General features: G+C 37.4%; 4 protein-coding genes across 14 annotated transcripts in view; 3 read left to right on the top strand and 1 right to left on the bottom strand.

The window, feature by feature from the left end:
• LOC107998324 (zinc finger protein 608) overlaps positions 1–6,757 on the bottom strand; it is a 31,642-nt gene extending 24,885 nt beyond the window's left edge. For 2 of the 4 annotated variants that reach the window (XM_062075526.1, XM_062075523.1), the window contains exon 1: positions 6,427–6,757. The gene's annotated coding sequence lies outside the window, so the exon portion shown is untranslated. Of the gene's footprint in view, positions 1–395; positions 1,536–6,426 lie in introns of those variants that run through there. The other 2 variants (XM_062075519.1, XM_062075521.1) reach the window with 2 other exon arrangements.
• Positions 6,758–6,880: 123 nt separating this feature from the next.
• On the top strand, positions 6,881–8,548 carry LOC107998344 (small ribosomal subunit protein uS7). Of its 2 annotated transcripts, none has more exons than XM_017057553.3 (3): positions 6,881–7,029; positions 7,760–8,132; positions 8,211–8,548. In XM_017057553.3, exons 2-3 carry the CDS (start codon positions 7,767–7,769, stop codon positions 8,493–8,495), a joined length of 651 nt encoding a protein of 216 aa, XP_016913042.1. In that variant the 5' UTR covers positions 6,881–7,029; positions 7,760–7,766; the 3' UTR covers positions 8,496–8,548. The 2 variants fall into 2 exon arrangements, with proteins under 2 accessions (XP_016913042.1, XP_016913050.1); XM_017057561.3 differs by having other exon boundaries at positions 6,939–7,081.
• Positions 8,549–8,681: 133 nt separating this feature from the next.
• LOC107998357 (NADH dehydrogenase [ubiquinone] 1 alpha subcomplex subunit 5) lies at positions 8,682–9,697 on the top strand. Its single transcript, XM_017057571.3, has 3 exons — positions 8,682–8,936; positions 9,131–9,292; positions 9,411–9,697. The coding sequence occupies exons 1-3, from the start codon at positions 8,916–8,918 to the stop codon at positions 9,582–9,584; spliced, it is 357 nt and encodes a 118-aa protein (XP_016913060.1). The 5' UTR covers positions 8,682–8,915; the 3' UTR covers positions 9,585–9,697.
• An 81-nt stretch (positions 9,698–9,778) lies between these two features.
• Positions 9,779–20,740, top strand: LOC107998306 (uncharacterized). 7 transcript variants are annotated; one of them, XM_062075529.1, is made up of 9 exons: positions 9,779–9,982; positions 14,761–15,096; positions 15,183–16,312; positions 16,397–16,610; positions 16,676–16,834; positions 17,623–19,226; positions 19,310–19,681; positions 19,782–19,910; positions 20,385–20,740. In XM_062075529.1, exons 2-9 carry the CDS (start codon positions 14,824–14,826, stop codon positions 20,581–20,583), a joined length of 4,080 nt encoding a protein of 1,359 aa, XP_061931513.1. In that variant the 5' UTR covers positions 9,779–9,982; positions 14,761–14,823; the 3' UTR covers positions 20,584–20,740. The 7 variants fall into 7 exon arrangements, with proteins under 7 accessions (XP_061931513.1, XP_061931516.1, XP_061931514.1 ...); XM_062075532.1 differs by lacking the exon at positions 9,779–9,982 and adding an exon at positions 10,057–10,660 and having other exon boundaries at positions 19,313–19,681; positions 20,065–20,740; XM_062075530.1 differs by lacking the exon at positions 9,779–9,982 and adding an exon at positions 10,058–10,660 and having other exon boundaries at positions 19,313–19,681.
• Positions 20,741–20,923: the final 183 nt, after the last annotated feature.

Below are 20,923 nucleotides of genomic sequence, written 5' to 3' on the forward strand. Positions count from 1 at the left end.
CACGCGCGCGCACGTGTGTGTGTATATATATATATATATTTAAATTTATAAAATATGTAAATTGTAGTTTCAATTTGAATATATCGAAATTTATTATACATTGTATTATTCATATTTCATTAATTTATATATCACGTTTTATTATATTATACTATCATAAATACTATATAATGATTCGTTATTAGTCCAAAATTATATTAAGTATTTTAAAGCGTTGAAAGATATTGTTAAAAAAATTGAAATACATTTTTGTAATTTAAAGATGTTTCAGAATTTCATAAAAAAATAAATATTATATATATAAGAAAACAAAAAAGAAGCGAAATCAATAGAAAAAAAAAAGATAAAAGATAGGGGAAGGGGCGCTTGGTTATTGGTTTCCGGTGCTGGCCAACCGTTAGGAGCCGGGCGAGGGTTCTGCACAGGCGTCCTCCGTCGTCTTCTACCGAAGGCCGTGTGGTGTCACGGTGAGCGTGGCAAAACCCGGAAAGAAGAAAAGAAGCCGAAGGAGCGTGAAGAAGTACGAAGGAATACGAAGGAGCCCGAAGGAGCTAAAAGACTCTCCTCCTATTTCTTCTCTTCATCATCTTCTTTTAGTTTTCTTCACCGAAACCAGCTCCTGATTATCAGTATAGTACATACATATACGTATAATATAACGAAATAAAATTTTGATTCTTTTCCCATTATCTTTATAATTTTAACTAAATTTTTTTCACACGATTTTTATTAACATTTAAATCACAGATCTAATACAAAATTTAATAATGAAAATGAAATTATAGTTTGGCAATTATTAAGTTTGAATTATTAAGTAGGAAAATTATTTCATTAAAAATTTCGTGCAAGTATATAAAATGATCTTGCTACTTTTTTGTTTTCTTTTCTATTTTTTTTCTTTTTTTTTTTGCTCTTTTTTTCTTTCTTCATTTTCATGTTATACGCAGATAATTTATATATATATATATGTTGCTTTTTGATAATATCAATGTGATATATTGTATCTTTATATGCATGTATTATAAACGATCAAATTAATATCGTATTATACTTATTAACTTTGATCTTTGACAATTTCGCAATGTGTCCTCCAAGGTCCCATCTGTAGTTGATATAGAACATTTTATTTCCTTCCATTGCTCTTTATGTTGGTCTTATTCTTTCTCTCTTATTATCTCTCTTCGTCATAACCTCCCCACTCTGCATCGATACCACGCCACTTCGGTTTTTCTACACCCTTCTATATGTATATCCACACCACAGCGAGATATAGAATAGACCTCTCATACAATGCTCTTTTTTTTATCTCGAAATTCGAGGATTATATGACCCTTTACCATTTTCGTGTCACATGCGACGTTATCAATTTCGTATGGTATAAGATAAAAACATTAGTAAAAGTTGAAATCAAAATTAAATATTATTATAAAATTACAAATACGTTATTAAATTTTATATTTTTATATATCTGTCCATTTTTATACGTTATATATATTTTAATAAAAATTGATTTTAAAAATTGATACTGATTTTAAACAAATGTTATTAATTTTAATTTCTTTCATTTTTTCTGCATTTTAGATTATATAAAAAAATTTTTATTTCCAAAATAATTTACCAATTCCGAATATGATTTTTTTTTATTCATGAGAAAACTTTCAATAATTATTGTTTAAATGAAAAAAATTATAATTCGAGAATTAAGAATTATTTAGCAATTTTTTAAATAAAAATTAAATTTAAATTTTGATTATATTAAAATATTATTATGGATAATATATAGACTTAATTATAACATTATATGTTTTTAATTGTATGTAATTGATTTTATTTTAAATGAAATATAAGTGATAAAATTCATTTATGTAAAAATATATTTAAAATGAATATTCATTATAAAATATCAAATCATAATATGTTAAATCTTAGTCAATATACAAGCAAACTGCTATATAATGCATTAAATTTTCTTTAGAAATCTTTTCATAACTACATGTATTATGTACATCATTTTCTATGATTAAATTTGATATAATTCTTATATCAATTAAAAAAAAGTAGATCGTTATGGATATAAGAAATACTTTGATTTTTTTTTAAATATTTTAAACAGGACACAAAGTCCATAAAATGAAAAATATATATATTCTATCACACTGTATCACAGTATGTATATATATATATATATTATATATATATATGTACGTGTATATGTTTAAGTTCATTTATTTAATCGGTTTTTTCAAGTATCATTTCTTTTTCGTCGATAATTCTTAGTTCCCATAATGAACCGTACATACGACGTGATTCATGGCTAAAAGCAAACATACTTGGCAATTCGTTCTATTAAACGATAGCTTTAGAAAAACTTAATGTTTTAAAATTTTCGAATAAACTTATAATTTGTTTCATAATATAATTTTTTGCGGAAAATTGAATTTTTTAATAAAAATATATTTTCTAATAAAAAAAAACTTTTATGTATTTTGTATATTCTAATAGTTGTATTTCTATTTTTGTTATGTTCTCAATCATATAACATAAATTCTGAAACACTTATCTGTTAATAATGTACTAGTATTATATAATATGTAATAATAAATTTATTTAATATAATTTATTATTATTTAATATAATTTAATATAATTTATCTAAATATAAATATAAAATATAAATATAAAATTTAAATATAAAATATAATCTATTTTTCAAGAAAAATAACATTTTTAGCTCATATTTTTTTATACATGTATAGAACTGCTCTATTAAAAGCATAAATGTAGGAAGGTAATGTTTTAAGTTTTAAAAGAACTAAGTGATCTGTTTATTATCATAGTAAATAATATCTATATAATGCAATATTTGCATAATTCTAATAAATATAATATGCCGTGAGATAAATTTCAAAGTTTTCTTTTTACAACTTACAAATTCCAATTTACAAATATTAATAATTTATTGATCTTAGAGATATACTTAGAATATATTTAATCTTAGAACGATAAATTATTTTTTCTAATAAAATGTATAATAATTTAAAATATTTCAAAAGCAAAAATTACTAAAACAATAATGATAAATATCTTCTTAAATAAATGTAAAAAAATTGGAAAAAATTAAAATGTAAAATTCTGTATTTTATGTTTCTCTCTTCTGCTCCAATCCCTTTTATCCTCTTTCTCTCTTTTTCTTCTGTTTACAATCTCTCGTCAGTTATTTATTGTTGAACGTCAGTAACTGAACGATGCTTCGAAACGAAATTAAATGAATCATTGAACTTTGGATGAAATTTTTGCTTCTTATAAAATAGAATTTATTCCAAAATTATTCATATTTATATTCAATATTAAAAAAAGAATGGAAGAAAGAAATCAATTATTATTTTTGATAGATTTGATTGATCTTGTCTTACAGAATGATTTTTATTGGCAAAATTCAAATGAAATAGGATTCAAATATTCTCAATATATAGATCTTGGTTTGATTCTCTCTCTCTCTCTCTCTCTCTCTCTCTCTCTCTCTCTCTCTCTCTCTCTCTCTCTCTCTCTCTCTCTCTCTCTCTCTCTCTCTCTCTCTCTCTCTCTCTCTCTCTCTCTCTCTCTCTCTCTCTCTCTCTCCTCCCCTCTCCTCTCCTCTCCTCTCCTCTTCCCTCCCACACACACACTCATTTATTCACTCATTCACTCTCTCTTTCCTCTCTCTGTTTCCCTGTCTATTCTTTCTGTTTCCCTTTCGATTTCTTGCAATCGATTTACGAAAAATCATTGCAACACGCTGTGAATGTAAATTAGAATAAAAAAGAGAGAAACATATGAAATGATAGAAAAAATTGAAAAAGATAACAATGTTCGTTGTTCTAAGTTTAGTAAGTATGTCCGAGCCACAAGCGAAAAGCAACGTTGTCAACGAATCGATATCCGGATGGGCGTGGCCTTGTCGATCCTCGCGGATGCTATAACATGGAATTTCTCGATACGATCGCAAAATTATCGTTCGCAAAAAGTTTTAGTTTACTAAAAATTAAATTTGAACGAACACCGTTTATTTGACTACTCGACGCGCAGGTTTCTTTGCATAATTTTACCAAAACAAAATTTATTTTATTTTCGTTTATTTTTTTTGCTTTGTGTATTATAATATTAATTTCTGATCAGAATCGTTTTTTTTATAGAATTTCAACATTCAAAAAATCTCAATATTATTAAAAATTGTATAATTTTTTTAATTCATTTTATTTTTGATCTTTCTTTTTTAATCACTTTGTTCAATCGCTATACTAAATATATATATATAATATTTCGAATTTTGTCGGTTTAAGTTATAACTAATTTCATATAATATATATAATATATATAATATTAAAAACGAAATTATATCGTTTCTGTATTATTTCTGAATTTATAAAACATAATAAGAGTTGAAATTACTTATTTAAAAAATATTAAAAGATTCAATTGAAAAAAAAATTTGATCAAGCTTCAGCGTGAGTAGGACATTCCAGAAGCCTAGTTGAATCGAAGAACCGATTGGAAAGGACTGACAGTGTTCGGAATAGTGAAAAGAAGAAAGGACGAACGATAGAAGGGAGGGGGTTGAGAAAAGGGAGCTTGGAACATGATGCATAGAGAGGGGAGGACGGAGTAAGGTCAGAGGAAAAGACAGGGGACAGAACGCGAGAAGAGTATTCGCAGCATGTGGTCTCGTCAACCCTCTTGCATGCTTTTCTTTTCACTTATCTCTGTTGCCTCTCTTTCAAGGCCTATGTGTACCTCGTGTTTTCGTCTACCTTCACACACCGATTTCGTACTTTCATTACCGTTGCTCCATTTGAATTTCCCCTTGGGTTCAAAACTTACTTTCTACCTCACCTACCTACCTCTCTTTGTAAATACTAATTGCTCTATACAAACATCCGAAATGTACTTAACGTTTTCCTTGTCTGTGTAAACTTCCAACAAATTTTTTTGTTTTTTTCTTTTATACGTCTTTTTCTTTATTTTTATTATTATGCATCTATTAATTATATTTATTACATCATTTCTTTTCTTTCTATTTTTAATATATCGCTGCATCTTTTCACTCTTTTTCAATTTTCATTTATTATGCGAAACATCGTAAAAATACGAAGCAATATATCTTCTTTTCCTCACAAATTTTTTCTCATTTAAATTTTTTCAAATATTTTTGTTTTATCTCTTTCGTCTTTCACCTTATTTTCTTTCTCCTTTTCAAATTATTTCTTCCAATAAAACAACAACAAACAAATATATACAAGTGTGCGTGGATAGTACTCATGCTTATGTTTGAAAATAAATTGAAGATCCTCTCGATTTTATTTGCTATTTGTTATATAATATATCCACAATTATCGTAAGTAGCATAGATTATTAGCAATAAAAAGTAACAACATAAACGAACATAGATTAAATAGATGACGATTAATTCGATGTATTGAAAAAAAAATGAAAGAAAAATTAGAGAGCGCTCATGAAATGGTCGGAGACGGCAGGTAGGGAAATCTGTAGTTACGTTACTGAACGACTACCCTCTAGCGATTCGCTAAGTTGCTAGGATACACCCCATGTTCGAACCCTCCCACGATTCGGCTATCGGTGCCCTTCTACCTTTCATCGCGTTGCTTTTACTGTAAGAAAAACATCAACCAGCTAAACTAGAGGCAGATTCAAAGCAAAATTCTACCATTCTAATTTACTGTTAATGTTTTCTTTTATTTGCTCCTTTACTACGTAATCCTAAATGATTGTCAACATTTATCTTGTTAATTTTATATTAGGGATTATTCCATTCGATAAGTTTGTTGACAAAAAATCTTTTTCCATGATAGAAAATTTAAAAATATGTTTTAAAGATTAACGTAAAATATTAAAATTATGTTTATATATATATATATTTCTATCAGATTGAGAAGATCATCTAACAAAAACTTATTTAATTTATTTCTTTTTCATTATAACATTTACATTTTTATATTAATAAAATATATTCATCAAAATTTTAGACATATTATAAATTATTCCTAATATTTCTTTCATCTAAGCCAAATTCACTATTGCTATTTAATTTAAGTATAAAATCAATTGCATTTGTACGCATGCTTTCATTAGATTTTAATGATCAGAACACTTTTCTAATCGATGAAATAACCGACCTGATATTTAAATTTTTGTACTTAGGGTTTCTCTTTCCAATATATATCTTACTCGTTTCGCAAGTATATCACGTATAGTATATTATATATATTTGCTACCTGAACAACTGTACTTTATAAAAACATCAATACAGCGCGCAACATCTTTATACAATATATAAAATTTTTCAAGAAATCAAAACACATGTATTATTAACATATGAGATGATTTATTAATATAAATTAGAAATAAATATAAAAATATAAATAACACTTACCGTTTCCTTCTGAAGACCGGAAGTTGTTCCAGATTTTTTAGTAGTGACATCTTTTGTATTTGACGTGAACTTATCTATTCGACATGTACCGGTTTATTCGGTAACCGGTACTAACCCCAAACATGAAATCAAACACTTTATCATACACTATAACAAATTATTTCACATCCACACTTTTTAAAGATTATGATAACTTAAAGGAATACCATTAATTTAATAATAATATGTAATTTAAGTAGAATTACTCATAAATATACGCTCAAAATGGCAACTCACGAACCAATCGTCTCTGCTTGTGCGTTTACAATACTGATGTTAAGACTTTGTGGTCAAAATAACAACTGTAAAATCAAAAATTTCTATCGCTTTCTTGATAAAATAAACAATAAATAAATCAAGTATATAATGTAAATCAATTATATATGAAAGTAGTCTTTATTATGTTATTAATATATATAATATAAAATTTGAAAATTATTATGTCGCATATTGAAATTGATTAAGGTATGTAAAATCCGGCAGTCACAGGTCGGAGCGCCACTAGTGTCATGGCCTTTTCCTGTTCACTCTTACTCCTAAGAAGACGTGAACGAAAGTTATATGGTAAGGAATTCGAAAGTTCGATGTCTTTACCCGACCGGTTGTGTTAAAAAAGGTGATATTGAAAAATATTAAAAATTTATGAAAAGTAATTCGTGATCAAAATATATAATACGCTCTAGAATTTATCAGTTAAAAGTGTTCTCGGTCGACCACATGGCCACATGTCTTTATGATACTCATATACGTTTCATATCAACAAAGTTATGGCGTTTCATAAATACATTCAAAACAATTATAAATGTCAAATCGAAAAGAAATTGGGTCTAATGTGCATGTTATTTCAAGTTTTCTGTTTTGTTATAATTTGTGTCAAATTTTGCATTTGAACTGAACAATGTTTATATATCTTTTATTCATTTTATTTCTTTTTCTTCTTAACAATGTATTATATTAATTATCATACGACGTGTATAAAGATTATTTGAATCCGTGAAAAATTATTTTTGAAGTATATTCGATAGTTAATAATATTTTTCTAAGGAATAATTATTATTTGAGCATTCTGTAATCAATACATATTTTTTTTTTTCACAATATATATTTTTCTTTATCCTTTGATATTAAAGATAATTTGCAACACATGACAATCTATTAAATTCTTAATTAATAAATATATTATATTTCCATTTTATTTATCATACACAAATACATTAATTAAGATTGATATCATCAAAATAATCCATAAAAATATATATAACATAAGTTTTTAATAATAATTTATATTTTATAGATAAATCATGGCTGAAATGGAAACATACGATGATATAGTGGTACCTACCACAACGACATTACCAGTGGCCCTTTCTGCAGAACTACCTGAAATTAAATTATTTGGCCGCTGGAATTGTGATGATGTACAAGTAAATGATATGTCTTTACAAGATTATATTGCCGTTAAAGAGAAAAATGCAAAATATTTACCACATTCTGCTGGACGTTATGCTGCAAAAAGATTTCGAAAAGCTCAATGTCCTATAGTCGAACGTTTGACAAACTCTTTAATGATGCATGGTAGAAATAATGGGAAAAAATTAATGGCAGTGAGAATTGTAAAACATGCCTTTGAAATAATTCACCTACTCACGGGTGATAATCCTTTACAGGTAATTAATATTTTAAATTATTATTTTTACATTCTTATGTGGAAGTTACAATAAAAATGCATTTATGTTTGAATAAAGGTTCTTGTGACTGCTATCATTAATTCTGGACCTAGAGAAGATTCTACGCGTATTGGTCGCGCTGGTACAGTTAGGAGACAGGCGGTGGACGTTTCTCCATTACGACGAGTAAATCAGGCTATTTGGTTGTTATGTACAGGTGCTAGGGAAGCTGCGTTCCGTAATATTAAAACCATCGCCGAATGTTTAGCCGATGAACTCATTAATGCTGCCAAAGGTTCGTCTAACTCTTACGCGATTAAAAAGAAAGACGAACTCGAACGTGTTGCTAAATCTAATCGATAAATATGTTCATTCGTATAAAAACATAAAAATAAATGATCTATCTTTAAAACGAATTTTGTTATATATATATATATATACCCCATTTCTTTCATTAAAATTATTCATTAATGTTATTAATGAATCATGACAGGAAAGAGAAAATCAAACGTACTAATTAGAATTTAATTTTATGAAAATTTAATTATATGAAAATGAAAAAATAAAATTGAAAATCGATTCAAGAAAAAAATATAAATAATTAGAAATTAATTTTGTATATGGTTACATATGTCAAATATGATTGGTAGTTTATTCGGTAACGGTGGTGCCGTGATGCAGTGTTACCACTACAGAAAATGTATCGTAATAATTCCGACATTGACTCGAATCGTATGGTCGCGTAATTGGTTTTTATTTTAAGCGGATCGTACGTGTACGATCATGTCAAATATACTGAAAAAGGTAAGACGTTCATATAATTAAATGTAATGGATAACAATTGAATAATTTTTTTATTTCCGAAATATGATCTTATCATCTCCTTCAAAACATAACCAAATTATTAATATATAATAATATAGTATAGTCAATATTTATAACATTCAATGATGTTTTTCGATTCATTTTATTTGAACATGGTATCTATTTATTCGTAGACAACAGGATTAACGGGACTCGCTGTGTCCTCGAATCCTCGTTTGGAACTTAGTGTATTATACGATAGAATTTTGCGACTTTCAACTCATTTGCCGAAGGAATATATTTACAGAAAGTCTGTCGAGAATTTGGCGAAGGAAAGAATCAATATCGTGAAAGAGGTAATTTTTCACTTAAAAATTGTTTTGTTGTACTCTGCATGAAAGATGTTTGAAGTAGATTTTTATATTGAATCGAATTATTGTTCAAACTATTGATGTGGCATACTTAACATTACAGAATGAAAATGTTGCCGTTATAGAAGAAAAGATAAATCAAGGACAAGTAGAAGAATTAATAAATCATGCGAAAAATGAAATATTCTTGATACAAGAGATAATTGAACAGCGACCATGGGAAAACTTGTTGGAGAAAGCACCACCACATCAATGGACTTGGCCAGCTTACAAATAATTTTAATTGTTTTTAATGTATTTGTAAATAGTATTGAATAAGCTTGTTTCTATGCTTATCAATTTTTGATGTAATCCAATTGTAGATTAAATTACGTATCTATATATCACATAGCCAACAATTGTGTTCATTTGTAGCTTTCCTAATATGAGATGAATATAGAGGTTAACTCTATATAATATTTGTAATTGGTTCACATTCGACTGATAATATTTCCGAGAAGTTGAACAACGAACGGAGAAAGTCAGAAAATTTGTTAATTCGAATGTTTGGTGGAAAAAAGTGGCGAAACGTTGAATGGCAACACCTACTAGATGGAACGGAGAAACAGTCACATGACACACTCGAATAGAAGCTACGTTGAAAGGAATGCAGCAAGGAAAAAGATACGAAGGAAGGTAGGGGAAAGGACAATGTTATACGTTGCACAGTTAGAAGAAAAGGATGCAGATATGGTAGGCAGGTTGGTAGATAGATGAAACACGAGCAATGGTAGGAGAACGGTTTTAACAAACGTTCGCAGGGGTGGGGATTCGAGAGCCGCCGTTGCCGCCGCCACCGTCGCTCAGTTCCGATTTCGCGTCGCGTTCGAGGATAAGGACCGCGCGGATCGCACTCTCTTTCGAGTCGTCTAATCATCTGGACGTTGTGTGCAGTTCTACGGTTTCACACTTTGTTTTCTTCTTCCTCTTTTTCCTTCTTTTTCCCTTTCTTTTTCCCCCCTTCTGTCGTCATACTTTCCTCTTCCAACTTTCCTGTCTTCACATTCTTATTCCGCTTCTCATTCTTTTTTTCGTCGATACCTACTTTCTCATTCACTTCTCTATCCGATTTTCGTTCGAAATATAACAACGTTCGCTATTGTGACACAGGTGCAGATATCAAAAGTACATTTATAGTATCGCGTAGTCAAGATATTTAAAATTAACGTTAGAAAGATGTGCGTGTGTTATAACACGCGTGAAACAAAAAACGAATCTCTAGAATAATAAAAATCGATTAATCAAACATCGCATAATTTAACTTTTATGTTACCTGCTGTCCATAACTCTATATCGTCGTGTTAATTAAAACAAGTAAGTACGTACATAGATGTAAGTATAATAAGTAAAACAATCGACATATCTAACAACATGTATATATTTATTTATTATAATCGATAATCGTAATCCATAAATTTTCAATTTCGATGAATAATATGATATATATATATATATATATATATATATATATATCATATTAAAAATTATCAATATATGAAGTTCAAGCAATAACAATAATTATAATATATAATAAAAAGCAAATCTTTGAAGTGTTGTTTAATTAAAGGAATGAATTTTCTATGAACTTCAGTTTAGATAGAAGATAGAAACGTGTTACGAGAGAAAAGATGTTTGTCAAATTTGTAAAAAAATGTGTAACTGAAATGGACGCTAACGAACGCAATAGAAGTTTCATCTCAACGGTAAATGTGTAGATTCTGAAACAAGGAACAATACTACGTGGAAAAAAGCGTGTTCCTGTTCCCGTTCCCGTTCCCGAATACAATGCGCGTAATTTTGTTGATTGCGACGAAACGAAAGCGGTAGAGATATTAGTATCGCTCGAATGAACAGCGAAAACGGCCTCGCGGGAAATTCGCGTTCCTTTCCTAACGTTGTTTATTGGTTTTCTCGAACGATTCTCGAATCGGTTCTCGTTGCAGAGAAAAGATTTGATACAAAAGAAATATCAAAGGAATTGGCGAAATCGGAAGAAGGTTAACGCGCCGTGACGTTGCCCCGTTAGATGCCTCTCGGCTGATGCGCTCCTACCGCCACTACTAGCTTTGTTTATACAGGCACTCTTGAATCATTCCTGCAACGCCATCTTTTCTCTTTTTATTCTTATTTTGATGATGGTATCAAGTTTAATATCGTTCAAGATCGCGAATGGCAGGATTCGAAATTCCGCGACGCAAGCAAATTCACCGTAAAGCAAGCGATCGATAAAGATAGATAAAAGTTTAGGTGCGATTCAAGTTTCACGGGAAAATCGATTCACTTCGGTGTAACGTTCCGCTGTTCGGTTTTCTTACCGGTTCACGTTACTGGATTCCATAGGACGAGATATAACTATCCGAGGATGACGACCGATTTTATTCACATGTTTTATGAAGGAAAAACACTTTGAAAGCATATGTGATCAAAGCATAGAAAATTTATGTAAGATTCGGTTTGTATGCGCATACTACACGTTCTCGAATTTGTTCGCCCAATCACAACCACATCTAATTTTAACTATTACTTGTGTGAATCTATGGCAACGCGTACATATGCAATTTTTATTAGTCATTTAATAAAATTAAAGAAAAGCTTTCGCTTCCAATAGTTTCCAATTAACGAAAGAATATCTCATCTAGGAATTGCGGATCGTAAATAAATAGTTGTTTTATCGTTGTCGTTTCCTTTAGAACACGGTTGACTTTTCACAACCAAAAAATTATCGGGTTTTGCGCGCTTTCTTTTCTTAGAAATCGTTCTTCCAACATGGATGGTTACGGATCCTTTTCTGTTTTTATTCAATTCGCTGTTTTCCCATTTTTATCCCAATCAATGTCTCGTTCATAGGCGATTTCTTTTTTTTTTAAAACATTTCTTATACAGAGAGTGATAGATTTAAAAGAATAGCATTCGAACGCGAAGCAAAATCGTTTTGGTCTTGGACGCATCGTTCCTCTTTTGCGCAAATACAGCTTTCACTTCTCGCTGGCTCTTGCCATTTGCCCTTCAGCGTCGAGGACGTCACTGTCTGCGTTGAATTATCGCATAATATAATTCTTCGTCGAATAGTGGAATAAGTAATAATTTTGATTATAAGTTGATAAAAATAGAATAAATTTTGTCTATTTTCGTTAAGATCAACAATAGGATTTTTCTTCCAAGAGAGAAGTACGATTACTCAACGTTTTTTTTTCGAGTCTACGAACTTGCAAAGAATCAGAGGTCCGTGCAATACGTTCAGGAAGTTTCGCAACGAATGTTTCATCTCACGAAAGAATCGTACGTTGTGCGATCGACCTGATTTTCGGTGTCAGTTTCTTGAACAGTTCAAGTATCGCGAAGAACGACAACGAATGTAATCGGAAATAGACACGGAGAATGACGATAATGAAAGCGTTTGGAAATTTTCGGAAAAATAGTCGACGCAAAAAGCAGCGGCTAATCAAAGGGATTCACGGATGGAACAAACGATGAGGATCGAATCGATCGATCGTATATGTACTTACATGGATCACGGATCGACGATCGTATCTACCTCCGCTCTGCGTCCAAAAACTTCCGCGCTATCTTTCATTCTCTTTCTTTCTCTCTTTCTCTCTTTCTCTCTCCCTCCCTTCCTATTCCCTCCTTTCGTACTCTGGCATGCAACTAGCTCTCTCTTTACCGGTATAAGTAAGTATGTACCACATCGCTCGGTTGCCTCTACCATATAGATAAAGTATACGCACACACGCCGTTCCGTCCCTTCTCTTTTCTCCACCTTTCGCTCAATCGGTCTGCGAACCTTGCTACGTAGCTTTCCTTCCGCATACCAAAATTCCTGGGAAACGATGCTGAGAAAATAATTCCGAACGATGTAATTTTTTTTCTCTTTCGCTAGCGTTCTTTCGCCCGTTCTTTCTTCGGCTGGTTCGTTCGCTCCGTCGAATCCGACGATCGTCGAAGTTTTTGCGCTCTTACCAGCCAACACGCATGCGCACAGGTGCGAATGGAATAGGTGCGGCACACTGCACTTGCGCGACTGAGACTGACCTAGATGCCTCGCGAATAAAACACATCCGTATTTATTCTCGATATCCTACCGTTCTCTCGTGTATCTCCTAATATTAGTATCTCGAGTATCTCACAATACCCCCTTTTCTTCGATTTTTTCCTTCCTATAAATCATGATCTTTCCAAAATAATGCGAAATATCGAAATAATCGGGTTTTCATAGAAATTCTTTTGAATTTCGATACGAAACGTTTACGCGGAAACGTGGGTTCGAACTAGGAGCATAAAACGACAAGACTTACCAACGTTCGGCCAACTCAAACGATAACCGGTTATGCGTTTTGTTCGCTCTCTTTCCGTGGAACTCGCCTTCGTTCTTGGATAACGTTTCGGACATTTGCTCTCGATCTTAAGATCGCGCATCTATCGCGCGTTTCGTGATCAGAGTTAACGATCCACGACCGATCTATCTTTTGAGTAAACGAACGAATTTTATTCAAATTTCTCTCCTTCATCTTCGTAAGCTTACGTACGTAAGTTAGAAATATGGGGAATTAGAGAACGTTACGCAAAAGGACGGACGAATCGATTCGTTCTTTCTTTGTCTTCGTGAATTCCTCGCGCGCGATGATCGAATTTCGGTCATGAAACACGTTCGCGGCTTCGAAAGCGAAGAGAGAACGCAGACGCGTACGGGCTGACAGTTATCGCGGCTTGTCCGCTCTCACCGGATATACCAGATCGAACTTGTCCGCGTTCTCCTAAGGGAAGACTTTCTTTTTCGCGCGTGGACCGCGACCTCGATCCGATTTCATCTGTCTCTCTCTCTCTCTCTCTCTCTCTCTCTCTCTCTCTCTCTGTCTCTGTCTCTGTCTCTGTCTCTGTCTCTGTCTCTGTCTCTGTCTACTTTCCACAAATTAGAAATGGATTAATATTATCGTACGATCTCGTGATAGTCAGCAAACATTTTTATCATCTCGAATATGGATCGTCGATGGGCACCGATGAACGAACGAAGGTCAAAGAAGCGTGACGATCGAAGTCGAAGCTTTCTCTTCATATTGCGCAACGAGTTCGGGACGATTTATCCGCATTTCTCGTTACTGCATAAATTCGACCGCGATATACGAACTCGAATGCACGCGTAATCTATCGTTCGTTGGCCGGTCGATTTATTCGAACTCGAACCGATTCGAACCCGTTAGGCAAAACCGTTATCGTCGGTATCGAGCGTGGTTGTTGCTCTTCGCTTTGCTCGATTCGCTTCCGCGGGCAACGAGCGTTTCCTTCGCGCCTCTCGCAACTACTCCCCTCAAATTCCCGTCTCGAAACGAAACTACTTTTATCCACTCGATCGTGAAATGAAAAATCGTGTCTTCTTCCTTTCTTTCTTCCTTTCTTTTTTTTTTTTTTTTTCACAGAAGATGGAGGCTCGGTCGAGGTATCATCCGTAGTGATCGCGCAGGTGGGCAGTTCGCGCCAACATGGGCAACAATGGAAGCAGCTCTCGGGAACAACAGATCGGATCCGTGTGCTCGAACGGGGTGGATGGAACGAACGGTCATCACGGATGGTCCCAATCGTTCCCTCGAGAGTTGACGAGACACAGGTCGCAGCCGAGCGCCGCGCGGAAAGTTCTTCCCGAGCCGCCGGGTCAAAGGCTGCGCGCGACCGACAATGGGAGCATCATACACAACGGTGGAACGATCAGCGGCCGCAGACCGCCGACCTTCGCCTCGTCCCGCGATCTCGCCAAGGTAAAGGGTGTCCGTAAGTAAGAGGCGAAACGAAAACTCGCGAGCAGCTGGCCGCGATTCCCTTCATCTCTCGTCTCTCGTTGCAGCGCAACGATCATCCGCCTCCGTCGTTTCGAGAGAGGAGCGGCTCCGCCTCGAACCTCCTTCGACCCTGCTCCAGACGTATCGACCGCCACTATTATCGATCGAGTCGCGACTACCCGAGCGACGCGAGCGCTCCCACCCTCGATCCGAAGAAGTTCGGCAGCGAGCCCGATCTCCGCTCCGCGGACCTCGTCGAGCCGTCTGCTATGATGGTGGAAAGGGACGCCGTGGAAGCGGAAGCGTCGCGCCACCGCCACCACTACCACCACAACGGCAAAGACTCGAGGGAACGGCTCGTGGAGAGCGGATGCTCCAAGGCTAGGAAAAAGTACAAAGCTCCCGCCCCGCCCGCCTCCCCCCGTCTCCGCGCCAACGCCTCGCCTCCGACCGAAATCTCTCGCCCCCCGAGCCGAAACCTCGATCCTCGCCTCTGTACCCTCCACTCTCGAGCCGAGCATCAACCAGCCAACGAGCAACAATCGAATCGGCCCAAAGTCGAACCACCGCCCCGAAGATCTCGATTGTTCAAGACCCGCGCCGAGTCGAAGAGAGCGCAGATCGGTTGGCAGTTGGCAGCCGCCGACACGCGCGACCCGATCAACCTCGGCGACTCGCGTTCCGACAACGAGCTCGCGACCGAGGCGGCCGTCGAGAGTGATCGCCGCCGTATCCCGCCCAGACACTCCCGGCTCTCCGAGCATCATCACGGGAAGAGCAACACTCTTCAAAGAAGCATCAGCAATCCGGAATTCCAAGCCGAGTTGATTCGAGTCGCTAAAAAAGTACGCGATAAGTTGGACTCGAGCGGGTTGAAATTGACGGACGGGTCGATACGCGACACCCGATACGATCGAAAACTGCCCGCTTCTCGACCGAGCGGTAATAATCGGCGTAAACAAGTCGAACGCGGGAAGGAGAATCGGGAAGGCGGGGAGGAGGGATGCGCGCAGGGGCCAAGGTCGAGGGATCGTTTCGCGAGACACGAGATGGAATCGCAACGGGATCAATTTCGGGACGAGAACTCGGATTCTGACGGTTCGAAGCTCGCCACGGTCGATCGATCGCGAGAACGGACGAGTAACTCCGTCTCGAACGAACGATCAGCAGCAGGAGGGGGAGGACAGGACGAGGCGTAAGTCGTTTCTTTTTCATCGCTTTTTTCCAATCCACCAATCACTCTTGTACTTGTCGTACTTACTTACTGGTTCCCGATTAGATTTGCTCCCATCACAGCGCAACCCGCAACTCCGAAAACTACTTTCTACTTCGGCATGAATGAACGTTTCTCGGGCGAATCCCGCAATGACGAGGATCGAGACGCGATCGCCCGAGAATTCCACACCGTTGCAGTATCCAAGCACTCGGATCGGGACCGTGGAGACGGCAGAACTTCCATGGACGGGATTCTCGACGACGTGGGCGAAGATAACGTGAGTTGCTCATCTCTTACCTTTTGTTTCGATCGACTCGATCAATCGAGTCCTTTTGCTTCCAGGAGAAAAACGTCGTGGAAAATATTTCGTTGAAGTTGCGGCCAACCTTGCCGAAAAAGCAATTGGAAATCCCGCGATTCTCGCCATCCGCTGCCTGGAGATTGCTCTCCACGTTGGAAACTCCGGGTCCGAGCATGAGCACTGCCAGCGAAGAAATGCCGGTTTGAAATCTCCCTCTCTCTTTCTCTCTCTCTGTTTATCTATTTATTTATCTATCGGGTTGTCGGGAAATAATTTCGTTTTTTCATACGAGTACGTCGCTAGTCGAACGTTTATCCAGCTAACTTCATTCTAGAGTAGAAATCATTGGGTTGTTCGGAAAGTAATTTCGTTTTTTCACACGAGTGTCGCTAGTCGAACGTTTATCCAGCCAACTTCATTCTAGAGTAGAAATTATTGGGTTGTTTGGAAAGTAATTTCGTTTTTTCACACGAGTGTCGCTAGTCGCACGTTTATCCAGCCAACTTCGTTCTAAATCGTGTTGTTATTATGGTATTTTGAGAGTTGACATTTCATGGTTTATTTATAAGAAAAATTAGTTCTATTCTGTACGTGTTTTACGTGTGGGATAACAAAGATGCAAAACCGAAAGGAGCATTTTCGGCATATTTTACTTTTAAGAGTATGTAAAAGGTGTATTAACAATGCACCAATATCAAAGCTTGTTTTCAAAATTTCGTTCCGACATTAAAGATGCACCATGTTCTGGAAGACCGACCAGTCGAAGATCTAATGAAGACAAAATAAAGGCACCGATCAAAACGAACCGATGAATAATGAAATTGCTACGGGAATTTGTCGAATTCTATTGTTCACGTGTTAAAAAAGTGCGTTTCATTTAAAAAAAAATGAAATTATTTTTTGAACAACTCAATATCTCTATCTTTCTCTATATTCTTCCTCCTTTGATACGGTCAAATCCTATCCACGATGAATCGATCCGTTGCAGGTGATGTTCGAGGAACGGATAGAGCGACTCTCGAGACCGCCCCCGCTTTTCCCACTCTCGTTGGGAGCGCGGAGTTGGCACGACAAGTCCGGTGATTCCGGGATATCGGGGGATGCCGGGGCCGGTAACGAAGACTCTTTTGACGTGAGCACGATCAACAGGGCGAAGACTACGGTGACCAGGCCGACTTGGACGCCGCAGCAGGACTTGGGAGAGGAATCGAGCAGCGACGCGGGCGTCGATTCTCCCCCTCCCCTACCCACGCCGATGAAGTATCGTTCCCCACGGGGCCACGTGTTCTCCCTTTCGTTGCCCAGGGACGAAGCGAGGGCCTCGATGTGCCTCTGCCCGCCGGAGGCCAAGACCAGGGACGCGTTCGCCTTCAACTCCCTTCAAAAGTTGAAACGATCCGTGTCCGGAGCGTTCGGGATCGGGTCGCACGATCACACCACTCACAGGAAATATAATAATACCCTCGACGACAATTGGCTCTTGTCCACCAGCGCGCCCACCTCCCTCCAACACTCTCGTCTTCGCCTCGACACCGCTCCTCCAATCTCTCCCACCGTTTGTCGCCCGTTCTCCCATCGACGCGTTCCCGCCGCGTGCCCGTGCGATAGCGAGAACGACGACAACGACGGCGACGACGACGACGACGAAGACGACGACGAGGACGACGACGATGACGACGACGACGACGACGACGACGAGGATGAAGACGACGAAGATGAGGAGGACGACCACGACCACGACGACGACCAGGACGACGAGAATGTCGCGCGCGATCGCGAGTCGTCGAAGAAGAGGCGAGACGAGGAAGACGAAGCGCGCGACAAAGCGAAGGAAAACGATTTCCCGGTAATCATGAAACCTCCGTCGTTCTCGTACTTGACACCCGGCGGTCACGTTATGTATCTGCCGGATACGAGCGAAACGGAACATCGAGTGCAAAATTTGAACGGTAGAAAGATTGGGGAAGAAGGTAGCGTAACGAGGCGGAAATTAAATAACGGGGAATCGATCGAACGCGAGATTGCCTCTTTCCGATTGAGCTCGTGCAAGAATGTTGGTCGAAACAAGGGCGATAAGGATGGCGGCGAGGATGGAAATGAGAGGAAGGAGCGGGGCGAAGAGGCGAAGAGGCGTAAGGAGAAGCGCAGGGACGAGATCGAGGATGCTTCGAATCGACGACGCGACGACAAAAGCTTGAAGAATCATCGTATGGACGAGAACGGTTGCAGGGAACGGAACGAGTTCTCAACTTGTCCCGAACCACCGAAACAAAGGAGAACGTTCTCACCGCCATCTACCAACGATCGTCCGTCGCAGATCCCATGGATATGCGACGCGAATGAAACGAAGTCGCAGCGAAAGAGCAATTCGCGGGGCAAAAGATTCACGTTTCAGTCGACGGTGAGGCAGATAGAGAGGCGGCGATTGGCGGAAAAATTATCGAGGGAGGCTGAGGCGAAGGAGCGTCAAAGGAAAGGTGAACTGGAGGCGATGCGAAAAGTGGAGGAAGAGTTTCAACGGAAACGCGCGAAGGAAAAGGCGAGTATCAGACAACAGTTGCGGCTGTTCAAAGAAATGGAAGAGAATTTCAAGTACGTATATTCCCACCGACCCAAATACACTATACGTTTTCTATTCTTATTTCGCGCTGTAACTCGATATCTCGTCCTCGTAGTAGCTTGCCAACGCCGCCGGATTGGGACGGTTCGCAGTTGTCTCGCGCGGATCCGGACGGTGCACCTTCCTCTACCGCATCCTCCCCCACTTCGTTGCCGAATGGGAACCCGCCGATAATCACGAGCACCGTCGGTAAACGCGGTGACACGGAACCGGCCAAGCAACCTCGTCCCGATTCCAAAGGCTATCGTCCAAAGTATTACGATTGGCCGCCGGATACCGTCAATCATTCGGATCACAAGCAAACCACCGTTCATCCCAAGATCGTTTGCGATATTCCCAAAAGCTCGCCCGTTTTCGTTCACGCGAATCTTCATCCTGGCAAGCCACCTGTCGTCTCCAATTCCACTCCAAAATCGGATAATTATAGGTGAGCTCGCGCCTATTGCGCCTATCATTATGCAACAGCGTCTAAGATTGATATTTATCTCTTCTTCTCTCTCTCCGTTCTTGAATTTTTTTCTCGATAGGAAAGATTTCGCGCACGGTACAATGGTAACCAGAACTTCTTTCGCGAGTAGCGATAGCGAACTTTCGCAACCAAACACGAGGCCGCACTCCAGGGAGAACGGGATCAAGATAAAATCTCATCGGCCTAGGTAAGCTCCCGATAAAATCCCAGAAAATTGTAAATGAAATCTACACCGAGACCGATTTCCATCCATCCTGTCGTTCACGCTTGTAATTCCGTAATTTGTTCCCGCTTCGCGATCGCTGATCGTCGCCTATATATCTATTTTTCATTTCGTGCAGGTTTTAATCCGGGCATGTCGTAGAAATGTTAATCCTAACGCCTCTAGTCATCTAACAACGCTTCATTTTAAAGCTAAGTTAACCGTGCATGGATACCTCGATACCATGAGAATTCAGCGAATTGACAATTCGTTTCGAAAAAGAAAGAGAAAGAGATACATCTCGTGTCTTCGCGTTTCTTCGATGAAAAAAAAGAACGAAAAATGCTTAAACCTTAACGTGAACACGAATCGTCGAATCGCAATTCCTTCAATTCCTATACCCAAGAGCGAGACAAGCGTGGAACGAAGACGAACAACGAACGAACGTTGAACGAACAGGTCCACCAGTCCTGCACGAAGCGCGGACGTAGCGACATCTAAGGAAGATTTGTCCCAGCTGATCGAACCAACCGAACATCCGAAGAATCCTGCTGCGCATCAACTTACATCGATAAATGGATTACAACCGTTCACGAAACGAAAAACGTATAGGCCAATTTTTTATAATCCTTGCCCAACTCCCCCCATTCCGAGTTAATTTTTTTCTCGAAAAGTTTCAACTCTCTCTTTTGTATCTTGCGAAAATTATTCTTTCCCCTACTATCATTTTATATATACGTATGTTATTGTTATTATATATATGTATATAACATGATGTATATATGTATGTAATATAATAAAATAAAATTAATATATCTTGTTTTCCATTCGATCATTACCGTTTTCCCTATTTATCTGTTCGCCACGTTCTGGTCTCGGACAGGAATTCTTGAATACGAATTCTTGCCAATCGTCGCGCATGCGCGTTAAATTCGGTAATGGTGGATCCACGGTGTCCTAATCGATGCGTTTACATTTTCTATTCCGATGGATAATTA

The sequence above is a fragment of the Apis cerana genome, linkage group LG5 (genome assembly GCF_029169275.1).
Source record: "Apis cerana isolate GH-2021 linkage group LG5, AcerK_1.0, whole genome shotgun sequence".
Taxonomy (NCBI): domain Eukaryota; kingdom Metazoa; phylum Arthropoda; class Insecta; order Hymenoptera; family Apidae; genus Apis; species Apis cerana.

What these genes read in the sequence shown, in the direction of transcription:
- LOC107998344 (XM_017057553.3), top strand. Translation starts at nt 7,767, where the DNA reads ATGGCTGAAATGGAAACATACGATGATATAGTGGTACCTACCACAACG. An exon ending in CGGGTGATAATCCTTTACAG is followed by an intron (nt 8,133 to 8,210) that starts GTAATTAATATT and finishes GTTTGAATAAAG; the next exon opens with GTTCTTGTGACTGCTATCAT.
- LOC107998357 (XM_017057571.3), top strand. Translation starts at nt 8,916, where the DNA reads ATGTCAAATATACTGAAAAAG. An exon ending in TGTCAAATATACTGAAAAAG is followed by an intron (nt 8,937 to 9,130) that starts GTAAGACGTTCA and finishes ATTTATTCGTAG; the next exon opens with ACAACAGGATTAACGGGACT. An exon ending in GAATCAATATCGTGAAAGAG is followed by an intron (nt 9,293 to 9,410) that starts GTAATTTTTCAC and finishes TTAACATTACAG; the next exon opens with AATGAAAATGTTGCCGTTAT.
- LOC107998306 (XM_062075529.1), top strand. Translation starts at nt 14,824, where the DNA reads ATGGGCAACAATGGAAGCAGCTCTCGGGAACAACAGATCGGATCCGTG. An exon ending in ACGACGTGGGCGAAGATAAC is followed by an intron (nt 16,611 to 16,675) that starts GTGAGTTGCTCA and finishes TTTTGCTTCCAG; the next exon opens with GAGAAAAACGTCGTGGAAAA. An exon ending in CCAAAATCGGATAATTATAG is followed by an intron (nt 19,682 to 19,781) that starts GTGAGCTCGCGC and finishes TTTTCTCGATAG; the next exon opens with GAAAGATTTCGCGCACGGTA.